This window comes from Astatotilapia calliptera, chromosome 10 (genome assembly GCF_900246225.1).
Source record: "Astatotilapia calliptera chromosome 10, fAstCal1.2, whole genome shotgun sequence".
In the NCBI taxonomy this organism is placed as follows: domain Eukaryota; kingdom Metazoa; phylum Chordata; class Actinopteri; order Cichliformes; family Cichlidae; genus Astatotilapia; species Astatotilapia calliptera.
In genome coordinates this window covers 21,042,193-21,061,338 of record NC_039311.1, presented here as the reverse complement: position 1 = coordinate 21,061,338, position 19,146 = coordinate 21,042,193, and the positions used below count along the sequence as shown (strand labels likewise).

General features: G+C 39.1%; 1 protein-coding gene across 2 annotated transcripts in view; it reads right to left on the bottom strand.

Annotated features, from left to right (window-relative positions):
• Positions 1 to 417: 417 nt before the first annotated feature.
• The window catches only part of LOC113031075 (glucocorticoid receptor-like), a 66,416-nt gene continuing 47,687 nt past the window's right edge, over positions 418 to 19,146 (bottom strand). For both annotated transcript variants that reach the window (XM_026182956.1, XM_026182957.1), the window contains 5 exons: positions 15,550 to 15,822; positions 10,768 to 10,912; positions 8,876 to 9,006; positions 4,787 to 4,944; positions 418 to 4,448 (listed from right to left, as the gene is read on the bottom strand). In XM_026182956.1, coding sequence (XP_026038741.1) covers positions 4,296 to 4,448; positions 4,787 to 4,944; positions 8,876 to 9,006; positions 10,768 to 10,912; positions 15,550 to 15,822 — 860 coding nt within the window. In that variant the 3' untranslated portion in view covers positions 418 to 4,295. The remainder of the gene's footprint in view (positions 4,449 to 4,786; positions 4,945 to 8,875; positions 9,007 to 10,767; positions 10,913 to 15,549; positions 15,823 to 19,146) is intronic.

The following is a 19,146-nucleotide window of genomic DNA, read 5'->3' as shown; positions in this document are numbered from 1 at the left end:
AAACCCTTTGCAATGTTTATGCACCTGGAACAGCTTATAAAAGCATTGTATAATTTTATTTTCATGGCAGAAATATCTAACTCATAACCTCAAACTTTCATTATGCGTGATATATTACTATGCCATCGGCTTGGCTAGCAACCACTTAACAGACTAAAATCTCAGACTTAACAAAATCATGGGCATGTACTGGTAACGTAAAAATATCAGATAATAATGGTTCAATAAATTTAATCTAACACATAAAAGGAATCCGTGGCAGTGAAAGGACGTATGCATGTTTTCACGTGTATGTTTATCAAATCATGTTTCCAGTACATGATTCCAGATTGGGCAGTGAGACCTGTTTTGATATATCAAAATGAAGCTTATTTTCCTTAACTCTGTTCCAAGTCAAAAAAATGAAATCCATGTAGCTGAGTGTTGAAAAACAGGAGACTTTATTGTGTAAGATGCTTTTAACTAAAGAGCAATCAGTTCTTCCAAATTTCCACTCTCGATGTCAAACCCAATGTCAGAGAACGACACGTAACTTAATTCAACATTTAATCAAATATGTGAAACTATTGACACCGACTACAGGAAGGGTGTAATACAGAAGTAATACAAACTACTGTTTTTTTAATGGTTTGTATTTTTTTTTAAACATTGGATTACATTTACATAACTGAAATACGAAGAAAACAGACTTTAGTGAAAGCTATAGCCATATATACCAGTGAAACATGATCTGCCCTTAATCTTTAAAGATAACATTTGCATGTATTTTATACAAAATAGATTATATCAAACAATATCAGGGTAGTGCAATTCTGTCAGGCTCTGGTAAATTTTACTTTCATATGGAGAGTCAACATTTTAAATTTTCTTTTTAAAGTGACCAGTAAATCCTCACAGAACAATACATGGGGTCCAAAGCCACGACCTTTACAAAAGACATCTTTAAAATAAAACAAGAAGTACTAGAAGTTGGATAGTAAGTGCTACTCAAAATGTAACTTGAATACTTCTTTTGTTAATTTTTGTTTTCTCCTCTGCTTTGGTCACTCTTATATAAATCTCCACCAGTCTTTCTCTGTCCCACTCCCTCATTTCCTTATCTTCAAAAACACAGTGAGCTTTCATGTAGACTTTTTCATGGACTCGTAGAATTTACATTTACTTCACAAGACAAACATGTTCAACACTTCCTTATGGATTTAACACATCTACCTTTATCAAACACAAACCAACAAACAGAAAAATATTTACTTTCTTGACTCATTCAATGTACAAAAATGACTGAGCAAAATTAGTCATATCAAAGAGGATCAAGCCGATGTAATCAAAATCACAGAAAATATCATTTTTACAATAGATCAATCTCTAAAAGCATCGATATATGTTAAGGGTTTATCTATTTCCTGATGTGAAATCTTATTTCTATGGCTCTCTGGCTCCCTTTCGCAAGGCCTTTAATCGAGCATGAAGGTGAAATGCAAAAATGTTCTGTAGTCTTAGATGATGTTTACATTGCACTAGATATGCTAGCATTGCTATATGCGCCTATAGCCATTCAGAAATAAGCATCAATATGGTTACATCTACATGTTAAAGCTGGTTTTCTGAAGCACCACCACCTTGGAACAACTGTAATACCATCTCCAAGTTATCCAACCAAATAGTTTAGTCAAATTTTCTCTAGAATAATCAACACACAGTGATGCGAGCAGCAACAAGCCCGTGTTTTTTTACAGCACAAGGACACGCAGCACAGTTAGAAGGTGGAGCTGAAAGCCTGCACTGTCAATGAAACAACCCTGAAGCGAGTGACCACCCCTAAAAGAAAAAAAAGAAGAAGAAAAGATGGCTCTTATTCAGCAGTGGCTTGTATGCTTCCAGTGCCCACTGTGCTGTTAGCCGTAACTAACATACAAATGACCAGTCTCTATGGCAACCTGCTTACCTGGTCTCTGCTAATTGGCATTCAGAGTTATGTGCAGCAGAGGGGTGAGTACTGTTCAGAGTAAACAGCTGAAAACCTGTACAGTTGAAATTTAGGCAGAGAGGCCTGACAGTCATAAGACACATACGGAGGAAAGTAACTGTACTCTACAGGAGGTGGTGAAGGGCATTTTGTTTTAACACTTCCGGCAGAAGCCAGCATACAACTGCACTGCATTTTGCTTTGGCCATCACACAAGCTGGTATGGATTTTCACATTACAAATGTATTTTGAAAATTCAAAAATACAATTTTTTTGTTGATCACAAAAAGGTTTATCGTACAATTGGCTAAATGATAACAATCAGTACTTTAAGCTGGTGTAGGTGTGACACTGAACAATCCTTTTTTTTTGTAATTATTTTTGTAAATAAATGAGCACCCTGAAGCAAAGTTACAACAACCACTTAATGTCAGATCAGAAGTACTCTGTCACATCTCCAGAAAAGAAAAAACCCAAAACAAAATGGGTTTTTCCATTACATTAGGAACAAGTAGAGCGCATCCATGTGAAGTAATCACTCACTTCCTGAGGTTGGATTCACAAATCAATAGACCAACGTTTTGAGCTTTAGAGGGGAAATATTTTTAAAACATAGGTTTCATCAATTATGGGTATCCATTTCACGTCCAGTATACAAAATAAATATTTTATTTTAAACAAATATATTTTTGTATTTTCACAATGTTGGCACAGCAGCTCCATATAATAAGTCCTGATTTTGCAAGTACATTCAGCTAATGGTAATTAAAGGGAAATATTAAATCAAAATGGTATCTTGAGGGAAACCATCAATGTTATGCCTTCATTTCCTATCATGAGTGCTATGTTGCTACCATTTTTGAGCCAGTTAAACCTTTTACTTTGAAAAATGAAAAAATGACAACCATCCTAATGGTAGTACCTTTTGGGGTCTGACATATTGAAGCAGGCCCTTTGATACTTCGGATGGCTTTTTCAAATGCATTTTCGTTATAAAACACTTTTCCCCCCAAATGCAATTAAAGCATAAAAAACTTTTTAAAGATAGAAATCCTAAAATTTAAGTCAGTCTGCTCCCAAGTAGTACAAAACATTAAATGTGTCTTTAATTTTAATTTTAGCAGTACCCATTTAGATCAAAGCTGGCTGAAGCTTAAGCAAGAAAAAAAAAGCTATTTGTAGGTGCATTCATTGTATACGCTGGGTAAACTTTTAACAGAATTTAATACCGACTGGGAGAGGCAGCAAATTTATCTAATATACTTCACATGGATAATAAAATATCAAAAAAATTTGTTTTGGGACTTTTTTTTTTTTTTTTGCAAAGTGATAAAACTAAACATTTAACATTACTTATCTGTACCATAGGCTGTGTTCCTACATGCAGAACAGGAGATAAGAACAAAAGGGAGAGTTTTCCACATTAAGAACACTGAAACGGCAGCTTGGAAATAGAAAACAGAAATTACAACGCGGAAATAAAGAAACAGACAAATCATGTGGAAAGATGTCGACATCAACTTCTAATGCAAAAAAACCTACAGCTTACAGTGGATGGCTATGAAGAGCGTAAAAACTAAAAGGCACTGGTTTTCCCTCAGGTACATCCTGTGTAAACATTTGGCTGAGTGAGTGTGTGCGTGTGTGTCTCTTGCTTCTGTATGTGACTTGAATTGTGTGCCTGCATAAAATAAATAGAGAATATGTCTCTAGCTGATTTCTTTTCTCAGTGGTCTTGTGTAGAATTGTGATTTGAATAATTTCTGAAGTGATAAGTAATTCACAGCAGGAGGGACACTAGGCTTGAACTGCTAATCCTTTCAAGTTGCAAAGTATACAAGGTGTAATGTTCTTGGAGGAAAAGGTGTTTGTACTCTATATGTTAGCTTCTCTGTGAAAACTGCAGTAAAATACTAGAGGCTTGAATTAATATGAGGCACATAGCCATTGTAAGAAAGCATTAAAAATACAAGCACAGGGCTATGGGTGTAGAGTAGGTGAGGGAGGACTGAAAAAAAAAATTGCCCAAAATGCATCCACCCCAAGAGACATTCATAGTCCAACTAAGAGGAAGGGCTATAGGTCGGTTATAGGATACTATGGCAGGACTAGGACTGGGATGGGGGCTTGAGGCCACAGGTATTGTGCTCCAAGATTAGGCTGAATGGCTGAGCCCCGAAGGGGCGTGGCAGAATTTCTAGAGGAGGCCCAGGAAAAACTGAGAAACTGAATCAGAGCGATGAGGGAGGCAGGATATGTAAGCTAGGGGCCCCTGGAGAGGTATATGTGCAGGGCAGGATTTAAGGCATTGATTCACAATTTAAGGCAGTCATTTCTGATGAAACAGCAGAGCTTTGACGTTTCCATCTTTGAATTTTGGTATCTGGTTGGAAATGATCTCTGCCAGCATCTCCGGAAATTCCACACTGAGGGTTTTATTCACAAAGGTGTAGAAACAGATCTGGAGAAGACCCTCGACCATCTGGTTAAGACACAAAGAGGTTAGTAAGAGTTGTTTACTCACTTTACTTAAAAGGATTTCCCTTAAAGTGGAGTAGGTTCTAAATGCAAGATCTTTACGTCTGCAACAAGTTTTTACAGAGAGGCAGAAGGGGAGAGTGCTAAAAACTAACTTGATTGAAACTTAATGCACTACACAGAATATGAGTGTATTCTTTAGGTGGAAAAGACCTGGCTGGTATTAAAAAAAACAAAGAAAGCCAATCTATGGGATAAATATCAAGAAAATGCTATATGAAACAAAGTAGCCTAAAAACACTTAAACGTGTGTGTGTGTGTGTGTTTGTGTGTTTCACTTGCCTCCTGCATGGAGTCAAGTAGCTTAGTTAACTGGTAGAAGCGTTGCCAGTTCTGACTAGGGTTCTCCTCCCTCTTGACGATGGCTTTTCCCAGCTCCTTGATATAGGTCATCCTGATCTCATCAAAAACTGCTTGACTCTTCAGGCCATCTTTTGGTACTGCACACACACAGAGACAACACAGAGCGATATATCAGTATCATTTAAAAAAAAAAAAATTAAAAATACGATTTTTTCCCATGTTCACTTGGAGCTGGTAAGCTTCAAGGACACTGTTGCTCTGTTAGGCTAGTGGTTAACATAGGAAGGGGTTCTGAAGGTATAAATTTAAAAAAAAAACACACACACATAAAAGTAAGACAAAGCTTTTATCAAAGAATTTGTCCTTATCAGGTCTGTGTCTGCTGTTCGTGTGGCAAAAAGAGTTAGGTGAGAAGTTTGCATTCAGACACAAATGATCAACACTCTTCTGGATCAGAGAAGACTGACAGAGTATATTTCTCATTTCATCAGGTGCCAAATGCTTTCAGTTGCTTAAAGGGCTGAACTACAGGCAGGCTTTGCTACTATGAAGCCATGCTTTTTAACAGCTGATGTTTAGGATTGTCTTGCTCAAATATGCCAGCCTTGCCTGTAAAAGAGGTTATCTGGATACCCTGAAGCCTGTATACACCTCTCAGTATTGATAGTGCCTGAGGGTCTAATGCACCCCCCCCCCATACCAGAGATGCAGGTTGGGAACTGAGTTCTGATGACAAACAGGATGGTCTCCAATTTTCCAAAAAGAACTTCAAACCACAGAACAGTTTCCACTTTTCCTCAGTCCAGTTTAAATAAACTTTAGTCCAGAGAAGATGACAGCGTTTCTGGATCATGATCACACACATCGCTTCCTCTTTGCATGATGGAGCGTTAACCTGCATTTGCGGATGGCTGTATTGACAGACAGTGATTTCTGGAAGTGTTCCTGTGCCCATGCGGTGATTTCCATGACATAATTTAGCTGCTTTTTAATGCAGTGCTGCCTGAGGGGCCAAAGATCAGAGGCATTCAATATTGATTTTTGGCCTTGTCCCTTGCACATGTACTGTAGATGATGAGATTCTTTGAGATATCCTACAGTCTTCGCAATTTTACATTGCGGAACTTTTTCCTAAAATTATTCCACAATTTGTAGACAAAGTTTTTAGCAGACTGGTGAACATCTACTTTTCTTTACTTCTGAGAAACTCTGCCTCTCTAACATGCTCTTTTTATTCCCAGTCATGGTACTAAGCTGTTGTAGCTGTTGCTGCCAACAAATTCAAAATGACCTTATTTTATTTTTTGGTAAAGAAATGTATGTTTTCTGTGTACTGTTATGAATGAAATATAGATTTATGAGATTTGAAAATAATTGCAGTTTGCTTAAAATGTTCCAAAGTTTTGGAATTTGGGTTAAAAGTAGTACCAGCTGCAGTGCAAGGTGTCACTTTTGCTTTTTAAATCAGGACATTTGAATACCCTTCAAAATGATTCTCTGCGTTCAAATGATATATTAAAGAGGACACACTGAGGACTTTCGCTGTGCCGGTCACTGCTGAAAAGCAAAAACTTCAAACTTGAAAAGCAATACAGTTGTATCAGCACATTGTGGACTCTTGTCAGTCTGGTGTCAGGCAGTGAGCCGCACAGTTTAGCAGTGACTTGCAGTGATTGTGCTAGGCAACAATGGCACTGCAAACTCATTAAACAACTTGTGTTTTCTTATTCTATGACCTAAAAATTCTTTATTGAGTTATTTATGTTTTGTGGTGCTTTCACGCTGCTGAGCATTCTCTATTCTCTATATTTAACTAAATATGACAGTATATCAAATAGTCTTATAAGTGACTTGAAATTCCATATAATGTGTGCGAGAATGGATAAAAGCAGCTCAAACCAAAGTTGTCCCATCTAATAGTATTTCCATCCCTGAGGGAAACGGATGGAAATCGCTCTAAGGTACAAAAATGCAGCCGGTGCACAGTATGGAAATGTAATTTCCTCCTGCATAACAAGCTAATTGCTTCTGAAGTGCATCCTCTTCTTCGCCATTCTCTGAGAATAATGCTCTCCATCACAGACAAGAAAATTTGAAATAAGTGGGAAAGGTCTGATTTAGTGATACTGTTTCCTTGTGTAGCATGTAGGGTTACGTTACTGATTGGTAACCCACAGCTTTCATTATTTGACCTCTTCAAACATTAAATAAAGAGAGGCCTGATGAACACTGCCTATTTGAGTCTGTCCTTTAACAGCCTTTACTAATTTATACACAGCAAATAAAATGCAGTTGGAATAAATTTACAATTTGTAAAAATGTCTTCTGAATCCAATTTTAGCTAAACTAAATTGTTAAAAAAGAAAATTAGTTGTTTTTTTTTTTTTTAATAATGTGCTTTCACTGGACACTCGTACATAAAAGAAGATTAAACAGCAGTAATAAAAAAGCTAACTGTTTTTATTCAGTGAGATAAGAAACACAAAAGTTATACTAATTCAACTCTCAGTGGAGCCTCTAGTATGGAAATTAAATGACTCTCTACCAAGGTACGATCTGTGAAAGGACTGCACTTTCACAGAGCAGTAACATTTAACAGAAGGCATCTAAAAGAAAATATCACATTGTTACATCGCAGATTGGTGAAGAATGTCAAAAGAACATCAAACTTGCATATTTTGATAGTAACAGTAACACCCGGTCTTTTCTGTGGCATTTTGAATTCATGTGTCCTTCTAAAAAGAAATGGCTCCATATTCGATCGCTGAATTTCAGAACTGAAGAAGACCCCTGAAATAAAACACTTAAGATACACTTTAAACCAAACAATGAAGTTAAAGAAAATGCAAGACAAGTGCTTGAAATGGTTTAGGGTACATAACACCCTGTGAACGTAAAGTGACATAAAGGTCCAGCGAGCACTGACAGACACACATAATAATGCATCTACAGAACAAAACATCTACTGTGCTTTTGTCAGCAGACTGGGTTTAAATTATTGCAGACAGGAATGTTACTGTTCTGCCGTTATGCCTCTGACAGTGTAGACACTTGCGGCATGCTTACCATTTGCTGCTGTCAGCAGTGATTTTAAACAGGATCTTTGAACTGCAGTATTAAAACATACAACCACCGGCCACTTCATTAGGTACACAAGTTGATCTGCTTGTAATGCAAATATCTAACCAGCCAATCATACAGCAGCAACCCAATGTATTTACATATATAGATGACCTGCTGAAGGTTCAAACTGAGCATCAGAATCGGGGAGAAAAAAGGTGATGCAAGTGCACACGGGCTGATCTGAATATTTCAGAAACCAGTGATCTGCTAGGATGTTTCTGTTATAGGGTTTACAGAGAGTGATCAAAAAAAGGAGAAAATATTTAGTGAGTGACAGTTCCCTTGGCAAAAATTCCTTGGTGATGCCACAGGTCAGAGGAGAATGACCAGATTGCGCCCATAGGAAGACAAAAGTAAACACCACAGCATACCTGAGTATTGTTGCTGACCATGCCAATCCCTTAATGACCATATTATGATCAATCCTGATAGCTCCTTCCAGCAGGACAACATGCCATGTCACAAATATCAGATTTTCTCAAATGGGTTTCTTGAATTAGACAGTGAGTTCACTGTACTCAAATAGCCTTAACAGTCACCAATCTCAAGCCAAAAGAGCACCTTTGGGATGCGGTGGGACAGGAGGTTTGCCTCATGGATGTGCAGCTGACAAATCTAAAGCAACTGCGTGATGCTATCATGCCAATATGGACCAAAACCTCTGAGGAATGTTTCCAGCACCCTGTTGAATCTTTGCCACAAAGGCGATGCATTACTGATAAGTAATGAAATTTGTGGCCTTTAGCAGCAGCAATCAAAATCCTCTGCGCATTTATCAAGAGGAACATGACCAGAACAGCCCTACTGTGACAAATTGCAAGGAAATGGAAAAAAGCTGCAGCTGTATAACACAGTAGATACAATAAAAAGTGATTTTTCCAGTCCAGCAGAGAGACTTTTGAAAAACACTGCTGTCATTTTTCTAAGTGAATTGTGTTCCATTACCTGTACTGAGCAGTAACAGCACCTTCATGCACAGGTACTCTTCGTAGGACACCTGCAGTCTGACAAACTCATTACAGATCTTCAGCATCTGCTCGCACTGGTCAGTCATGAAGGGCAGCTTCATGCGATCTCTGTGAGAGGAGAGGAAATGTAGAGCAGGTGAAGACAAGAAACAGAAGAAAACAGAATTAAAAGAGACACACAGGTTAGAGTTGGAGCTGTTTCACTCATGCTGTTATTCAATTCCCAATAAATAGCCCTGGCAGGGATGTGTTACATCCTTGCAGGAGAAATACAGACTCTAAAATCAGTCATGATGGATTTTCACACCTCACTTCCACTAACACACAGCCCACATTACTTTTTTCTTAGAAAATCAATACAGCACATTCTCCTGATACACAGCCTTGGGCTGAGCGCTGTCTACTCTTTCTGACCAACTGCAGTGCCATCGGCAATGACTCCTTCACATTTCATATCTATTTTTTACTCCTCTCTGGAGTTTTTGGACGCGACATCTTGCAAACAGCTCAGGGCTTTCTTTCTAACCATTTTCAATAAAAAGGTTGAGCTGTTTGCAAGATGTCGATGTTTTTAGCACTGTTTACAAATGTAGAACAACTGGATGGGTCTTTCAGAAATCCCAGCAGGTATTTAAATAGCTTAATAGTTCAGTTCTATTTACCTGAATTTGCTTTCTACTGTAAGAAAGAAAACCCCAACAATCATATGATCCCCTATGAGCAAGCAATAGTGGGAGGGAAGAGCTCCCTATTAATGGGAAGAGACCAGACTCAGGGAGGGGTAGTCACTTGCTGTTACAAATAAATGGCAAATGGCAACAAAAACAAATGAGGCTATGTAATCAACATACTGCAGACTAACCTGAGCCCTGCCTCTGTGGCATAGAAAATTATTTACAGTATAGTTCATAATGCAGTTGTTCCTGTATTTTTTTGAATTACTTGAGTAGTGTAACTCTTGAAGTGTTTACAGACTATTATTACAGATATTTGATTCCTTATACTTTATTTTTTTCTAGCCTCCCTAGTCATTGTCTCTTGTATATGATTTCCTATTTAGTTACTTCCTGTTTTATTTTATTAGTCCCCATGTGCTTTGATATTAGTTTTGTTGCCTTTTATGTCTCCGTTTATCCGTTTATGTCTTAATTAGTTTCAGCCGTGTCTTGTTACCCTGGCGTTTCCACTCTCCCTGATTAACTCCTGTGTATATTAAAAACCTAAGTTTGTATTTGTTCCTTGTTGAGTCATACTGTGTTCCTGGGTGTGCTATCTGCAGGATTAATGGTTTTAAATATTTATTATTATTTTTATTTTCCCCCCTTTTTCGGCATTGCCTTAATCAAGGTTTTTTGTGTTTATGAAGTTTGCCTCAGAAAAAGTGCATTTGGACCAGGAACCTGCGAAACGTGGCAATAACAGCTGATGTTCTGGCCTAGCTTATTTATTCATGGGGCCTTTTTGTTGCTTCTGAAAATTAGGTGAGAAGGTCAGTCCTGGGCTCATGTCTGCTTCTTAAGAAGATTAACATACAAACTGGATGAAGTGTTAAGCAGCCTACACAGCTTGGCGATCAGCAAAAACTAGCGAACACCCTTTCCCACGTCCCTCATAATAAAACACAGAACTGGAGTTTAGATTTCAGCAAAAACTATAACCATATTCTCATTGTTAGACAGCAAATTCTCATTTACATGTGACTTTATCCCTCAGCCTTCTGACCTGATTTCTATACTGAGTCACAAAGCTGAGTCACAGATAAATGGTTAACTTTGTAAGTCAAATGATGAAGTGAGACTAACACCGTAAAATGAGCAAATGGAAAAACAAAACTGCTCAAATATTAGAACAGCTGTGATTGTTACCCACTTGTTGATGACAAGATCAGGGGCGAAACAAAGCATGCTGCCATTACACTGCTCGTATGACCTCCAGCCAAGACTGAAAGACATGAGAAAGAGCCAGGAGCACTGCAGCAGAGTCATCTGGTCATCAAGGTGCAGATTGCGGAAGCCTAAGGACGTAAAAAGACTGTTAGAACAACTAAAACCAGATAAACAGAAGTTCATAAAACAACCACAATAACAATTTCAAAGATGCAACACCAAAAAGAGACACCAAATACTGTCTGTGATTTTTTCTCTCTCTAGGACTGACGGTCTTCAAAACAAAGCAAGCTATGAGGTTATTACAAATGTGCTAATATGTAAGCACTGGGGGTGCAACAAAACACAAAATTCACGGTTCGGTTCGATATTTTTTTCGCTACAAAAAAAAAATGTTCATGCCTTTTTAATTTGTCATTTATTAAATTTTCACGGCACATTCCGCACCACATCTCTGTGCGTTCATCATTTGTTTGAAGCCAGCTCACCTCCTGCAACTACTTTTCCGAGAATACGCGCTTCTTTTGTGGTTCGGACTCCTTCTGACATTTCTTTGGAGGTGGAGGAACATCACAGTAATTGCTTAAAGGAGCTTCTTCGACATCTTTAAGACTTCTAAACAAATGTCTGTCCTCCTCCTAAAAATCTTATGTATGCAAACACGCGTTGCAACTTCTTATCTTGTGCCCGTTTTTTATTTTGACAGCGAACGCGCACCTGCGGACCACTTATGTGCAGCCCTGGTTATTTCGCTCGTCATATTGCAGCCACAGAAATTATTTTGTCCATGAAACCATAAAGCTGCACTTTCTTTTTGCCTTATAGTCTGATTTGTCATAACTTTTCCGTTTTGTGGTAAGCTTTTCTTTGGCTGTCACTTCTTCACCCTGACCTGTCTTATTTGGCTCAGCAGAACTAAAATATTGTGGCGAGCTCAGACGAGGAGGAGACGGAGGTGTCGTTTGGTCTTGCTTCCCGTGAGCTAGCCAAGGAGCACAGCCGTTTATTGACATCTGCAGAAGACGTCACCTGTCACTATGGAAACATAAACAAAACATAACTGTACAAACAGAACCCCGAACAGCCCTGACCCGCTACATAGCGCCCACCTAAGGGGTCAGTCGTCCCCGACGACCCCATTACCCCACACAAAGTCCTGCAAATGCCCAGGTGCCTTCTTTTGGCGCACCGGGGAAAAGTCACTCGGGTCAGAACATGGGGTGCCACCATCATCCCACTTCTGACACCAATGTGGCGAGCTCAGACAAGGAGGAGACGGAGGTATCGTTTGGTCTTGCTTCCCGTGAGCTAGCCAGGGAGCACAGCCGTTTATTGACATCTGCATAAGAACACTGCCGTTAGCTAACTGCTCAGCGCAGCAACAGCACAGCAACAACAACAACAACAACAACAGCAACACCACACAGGGCGCCCTCTGACCCCGGAAGGACACACCGTCGCAGCGAGAGGGCGTCACCCGTCACTATGGCAACAGAAACAAAACATAACTGTACAAACAGAACCCCGAACAGCCCTGACCTGCTGCTTTTACACATGCACTCACATAACGCTCAGCGATTCTCTGCGCGATCAACCTCTCATATGTTTAAGCTTGCTGCTGAGATTTCACTTGTCATGTTTGCATAGTAAGCTAACGATTGATAAGACGATGTCAGAGGAATTGGTGCGCAAATGATCATCACTCACCAATCAGTGCTGTCGCTCTCTATACACAGTTCGTGTGATTGCAAAGTGAAAGCAAAAAACAAGCAAATTCAAACGAGATTTCAATATGTCACATATTGACAGTGGCTCACCGATGCCAATGACATAATTACCCAGCTACATTTCTGAAAGAATGCAAAAGCATTGACATATATTTTTCCTTCCTACAATAGGCCCTACGGGCAGAGATTTTGGTAGCCCGACTGGAAAAAATCGCTAGCCCCAGGACATCGGGCAGGCGATTTTGCGAGCCCTGTATCTGATTGAGGAATCACTCATCTTTGGAAAAGAGAGTTTATTACAGAGAAATGGCTCTTTCCAAAATAAAAGCTATACTATACGCTTCTTCTGGGCTATATTCTCAGCAGCATATTAAACATATCAGGTCCCCATAAGGAGAATCATGTGCTAACGGCTGTCTAAATGACTCGGGTAAAGTTTGTAGCATGCATGCTTGTTGTTTTTGTCTGCTTCCACTTGTCTTTGCACTAGGATGATGTCGGTGTAAATGTGCAGTCATATTTGTTGTGTTCCCACTAGTGCTGTCAGCGTAAATCTTGTTGAAATGACGTTAACGCCACAACATGGCAAATCTCCGATAACGAGCTACCGCGGATTGCCCGTGCATGGGGCTGGACGGCCAACACGTTAATGAGCTAACTGCGCTAACACACTAGCTCCCACCCATGTAATTGAGCATTGCATGGCACATCCAACATACTGTTTTACTTTAGTCCATGACACGCTTACCTTCAGGGTCATACCTCACATGAAAACCAAAATAGTTCCAAACGCCAGATCTGAATGAGGGTGGGGGAGGTTCAATTTGCCATGTTGCAAGGAGAGCTTAACTTCTGTCTGCTAGCTTGCCCTGCGCTCAGTGAATCTGCGTTCGACTACTCCGCCTAGGCTGAGCGCTCAACACAGACAGCATCGTCAGAAGGAAAGTTGATAAAATAAATAAAAAATTTATTTTGTATTGTTCATACATATGCGTACCAAACCGAAAGCACTGTATCGAACGGTTCAATATCGATACCAGTATCGTTGCACCCCTAGTAAGCACATATGATTGCATATGTTTCAGGTGATAGTCATTAGTTGTGCATACTTTTAAAACAGCAGTGCAGAATATTTTCATGTTTTCATTTCAGAGAATACAGACATTAAAGACAAGTGGAAGTAATTGCTCAATTCTTTTATTAAAACTACCACAAAAGAGCTAAGAAATACTAGAAATGGACCATACAGTTAACTGGATATTTAAATTGAGTTGCTGTTCAGTTGTTTCTGCTCTCAAAACAATAAAAGTTGAACTGCACATTAAGTCCTTTCATTTTCTGTTTCCTTGAAATATGGCTCAGCTATGTGAGACCCCTCCTCCTCCTTTTAGTGCTTCTCCTCTCGATCGACTTGCCAGTTCTGGACATCACATACATAAGATTTAAAACCAGATTTTCTCCTCATTTTTCCCCTTGTCATATAAAAAGAAATTACAAAAACATAAGCCAATGTTATGGTTTTCTGGCAGGTTTCTCAGGAGCAGAAATACTGATTAGCAGGTCATGTGCTTTCTGTTTCCATGAGTTGAAACTAGCACGAGTGGTTGGAGTTTCAAATTCATTTTGTTTCCATTTTTGTTTTGGTGGAATGGAAACGGCGTAGGAATAAAACCCAGCAATTATTGTTTTTTCTTGACATTTAAACCATGAATTTAAGTTATATTGACAACAATAAAATTTTAGTATATCCATTTATGTGCTGAATCCTATGTTTTGGTGTAGTGTCTTGCTCCACTTAGAGCAAAAGAGTCCCCAAACATGGCAAAGAAAGTTTTTTCCAATTCTCATTTTCCATGCATTTCAACATTCACAAATAAATAGTATAAAGATACATTCTATATGTGTGGATCTGAGATTATATCATGGACTGGTAGTTTTCTGTCAAATCTATAGTTACAAGCACATTTCCCTTGTTAATATACAAATTATTGTGTATAAGCTGCATTTTAGCAGTGGCATATTTCCCTTTGGTATCAAGGGGTGCACACGTGTGTTCAGTACCACTGCAATGCACAAACTACATGTGCTGCTCTTGAGCTCTTGTGACAAGCTTCAAAAACAATGCAGTGATCCCCAAAATTTAAGAGTTAATGAGTTATTAACATCGGTCATGACCTTATACCTTGGAAGTGCTAGGCTTCTAAAAACTCTGGCCATGAGATACAATTACTCCTCCATCTGTAATTATGGATTCAGCCATTAAAAAGGTGACATGACATTGGTAACTAAACAACTGTTTAAAAAAAAAAAAAAAGGAAAGAGGAAAAAGGAATTAAAAAAAAATCAAAAATTTACCTTTTGTGCAGTCTGAAGTGAGATGCATCAAACACTTCCTTATTGGTCACCCTACCATTAAGATGACACCCAGCTGGCTACTGAACTGAGCCACAACTGCACTTTCGCTCGTTATTTGCTTTTTATGACAACACTCAGACAAATAAAGGCTGTGGTCTTAACCAGAAGAGCACTACAGAAGTATGTACTACTGAAACACTCGCAAACTACTCACCAGGTAGTAGTGAAACTGAGAAGTGCAATACAAACCATAATAAGAGAACATGTGCCTTCAAAGTAAAAGTACTGCCTTTTGTGCTATTAGCAATCTACTTGCGACAATGTTTTCGGTATAGTGGCATATGCTTCTTTGTGACCAATTTCATGCTAACCATTGCTGGAAACTCGTCCCCCACTTTTTAAAATAACAACTGGAGGTAGCCACATTGTTGTTGGTCAGTCTATAGGCCTATATGACTAAGGCCTAAGTGGGGACGTACGACTGAGGCAACTTCCTTAACTGGCATCATGTGTTAAAAGAAATAGACAAGTGAAAGTGGATGTAGTTGTTTTTCATCATCGACTTGAGACCCATTAGTTCAATTTTCTAGATGGATTTACCACCAGTGATGGAGTTTGTTTGAGCAAGTCTGTGCATATAAAATAAACCAAAGGGAATCCATGGTAAAGAGCTTTTCTGTTACCTGGTAGTGACTTGGCCCACTTGACTGCAGAGACAACCTGCTGTCCCCCTAGCCTGTTGAGAGTAGACATGAGCCGTGATGAAGTATCTGGCAGTGTGCTGTCATAGCCCGAGTAGATGATCTCTGGTTCTATGGCCTTCAGTATGGACAGCATGGTCGGCACGAGTTGGGGCATGCTCCTGGGTACGACTGGAACAGGCATGTTGCTAATGGTGGGCTCTGATGCCCCAGCCCGGTGCACTTTCATCTTGATCAGCTTTTTGTTTTTCCTTGCTGTGAGGTGAGACATAGCAATAAAAGAGAGGTACAGAAAAAAAAAATCAGAAGATGCTTCAATAAAATAAATTGTTCACAAGCATTGTGTTTTCTACAAATGTTTTGTGCAAGGTGCAATCAAAACAATTCAGCAATTCTATGCATAAAAAGCATAAACTCTACCTCATTTTACCTCATTTCAGGCTGACTGGCTAATTTTGACCTTTCAAGTTCCATCTCCTTTCTAGGCACTGCTATTGTTTTTAGATCGCTTTCTGAAAATCCTTCACTGTGCAGCTCAAAGATCAGTTATGACTCCAAGAACAAATGGGTTTTTTTCTTGGAAGAGTGTGCAGTGTCCAAGACTGAACATCAGTTCAAGAGCCAAAAATATTGAGCTCAAATGGTCTCTGCTGTGGTACATGCCCTTTGTGTGCTCAGCTGCAATATGTAATAGGTAGTATTTTTGCCACATAAACACAATTTTTGCCACACCTGCAGTTCTTCTGCAGATGTCCTCACAACTAAAAAATAATGCAAGATAAAGGCTCGTGATTTTGACGAATTGGAGACCCAATGGGTATTGCAGACATACTTCTAGGAACAACAGCATCTCTGGAAGAGATCCAGACATGCACAAGGAGCAAACCCTGGACAGAAGGGTTGCTTCTCCATGGGCTGGGCAATGGAACTAAAATGAAAACTAAAATGAAAACATATACAGTCACTGAAACTAGAACTATAAAAACAATTGAAATAAACTGATCTGACCAAATTCTCTGGCTCTAGAAACACACAGAATACAAAAAAGTTACTTTGTGACATAAAGACAGGCTATTATGTCCTGAAGTGAATAATCAACTCAAAATTAGCTTTCACTGTTTTACTGCACAGTGTAATTAACCTAGAAAAATCAACACTGTAATGCATCCATGTACTGTATAAACACTTCTATATTCCCAGTTAACGTTAATAAGTTATTTAAGTTACACGCTTGCTTCACCCCACCTTACAACATGGATGAAGAAATTTCACTTTGAGTTTTAACAAACCAGTTAAAGATCAGGAGAGTGCCACATGCTGGTCTCTGCCCAGCAAATAGTTACAAAATCACAAAAAGAATTCCATTTATGACGACATATGACTTAACAGTGGATTTTTCTTGTCGTTTTTTTTGTTTTGCAGCTTCTCTCCATCAGTGTGACATCAGTGAAACAACAGATATGGCAAATTGCTGTGTTTTTTGCCCACAACTGTACATTATCTAAGCCTCATTTGAACATTTCCTGCTACTAAATGTACAAAACGTCAGACTTTGAGAGGTTACCATGAAAAAACATGTTTTTCCTACTCTACCTTTTTTAATTTCCTCTCTTGGTGTTTCTATGGCAACTAAGAGCCTTTCTGCTGGGAGTCTGTCTGCTGATGCATTGACTTCCATCAAATCCCTCTCTCTGTCTTTGTTCCTCTCACTCTCTGTGAACCTACCTTCACCCTGTGACCAAAACTGCACTTTTAACATGTAATCTCACTCAACGCTGATTCATACAAACTAGTAACAGCAATTTCATTCCCCTTAGGGAGCATCAAGCAGAAACAGCACAACAAGCAGGTTCTTGGTTATAAAGCTGTTGTTTTGGTTACAACCTGTTGCTTCCCAAAAATGTGAAAGATCATCAGGTAATAGAAGTTTTGGAGGCTTGGACTTAGGAGTGAATTAAGCAGTGATCAGTGTGAACCATATAGAACAATAAAGGCCATATTAGCCATCAGGCCATATTTAATCTATTCTTGTTTTTTTCCTTTGTTCTTCCTTTATTTTTATACTAAACTACTAATCTCATCTGTACTCTAAAATGTTCTTTACATAGTCAGTAATCTGTCATTTAGCTCAATTTTAAAGCTAAAATAAAAGAATGATAGTTTACCTATTTCGGGGGGAAATTTCTGTGCCATTGGATTCATAAAGTGTGCGTGTGTGTGTGTGTGTGTGTGGGGGGGGGGGGGGGGGGGAGGATATGTGTGTATTCACATCGTTTATGTTAATGAGAGTGTGGGGAGTGAGTTGGAGGGTGGGGTGGGCTGCTTTTAACCATGTAAAGCACTTTGTGCTACATTTTTTTTGTATGAAAAGTGCTTTATAAATAAAGATTGATTGATTGATTGATTGATTGATTGATTGATTGATAACAAATTTAAAGTGAAATAAACTACTGTGCAAAAGTTTCAAGCCACTCCAATTTATTTATATCTTGCTAAAAAAAAAATGGGAAATAAGTGCAGCAATTTATTGAAATGTGTGCAAACCTAACTGGAAAACCTGGATTTAAGGCAAAAATAGAGCTAATATATGGTTTAACCACCTTTACTTTTCACCACAGCTTTCTTGTAATTAAAGTACTCTACTAAAGTTATTTGGATACTGACTGCTTTTTTTCCCTTTCTACCAGGATGATCACACACTGGTTCAATAATGTTGAGGTATGGTGTCATGGTCCTGGGTCGTTGACCCAGCGTTTTGTGTTTATTCTGATTTTGTATTAGTTTAGGGTTGAACCTGAAGTTTGGTGTATATTCAGCCCTACCTGTGTCTGTCCTTGGTGCTCTGTTCATGTCCCCGTGTTGTGTTGTAAATCAGTCTGTGTGTTTCCTGCTTTACTTTGAAGGCTCGTGTCCTAGAGTTCCTGTTTTGTTCTGAAAGTCTGTGTCTGTTGTCATTGTGTTCAGCTTGTCTCCTCCGGTCCTCATGTGTATTAGGTTCAGCTGTTCTTCCCTCCTGTGTGTGATTACCTGATTACCTTGTGTGTGTGTATATTTAGTGGGTGTCGGTCTGTGTTCGTTGTCGGCTCGTCTGCGTTCTATGGTGTTCCGTTCCTGTCTCTGCCCCGCACCCCTTTTGTATGGTCTCAGGTTCGTCATTTAGTTCTCCCAGTTTAGGTTTCTTCAGTTGTTTTGTCATGCCTCACTGCCTGTTTTTGCCACTCCACCACTTGTAAATAAACATCACTCGAATCATCAGTCACTGCCGCATTTTGGGTCCTCCTTTTCCTCCAACACCACACGGCTCACCCCGCCAGCCGTGACATATGGTCTCCTTAGACCAATCCATGAGTGTTTGTGTTTTTCATTTTTTATACGCTTTTATTGTACTGGCAGTGTGCTTGGGATCGTTGCTGCACTAAAAAAATTTAGCTGTTGCTAATGAGATGCTTTCCAAATGTATTGCATGGCTAATCAAAATCTGACGCTACTTCTCTGTGTTTACAATTCAATCAATTTTGACAACACTGGCTGAAATGCAGCCCCAAACCATGACAGATCCTCCACTACATTTTACAGATG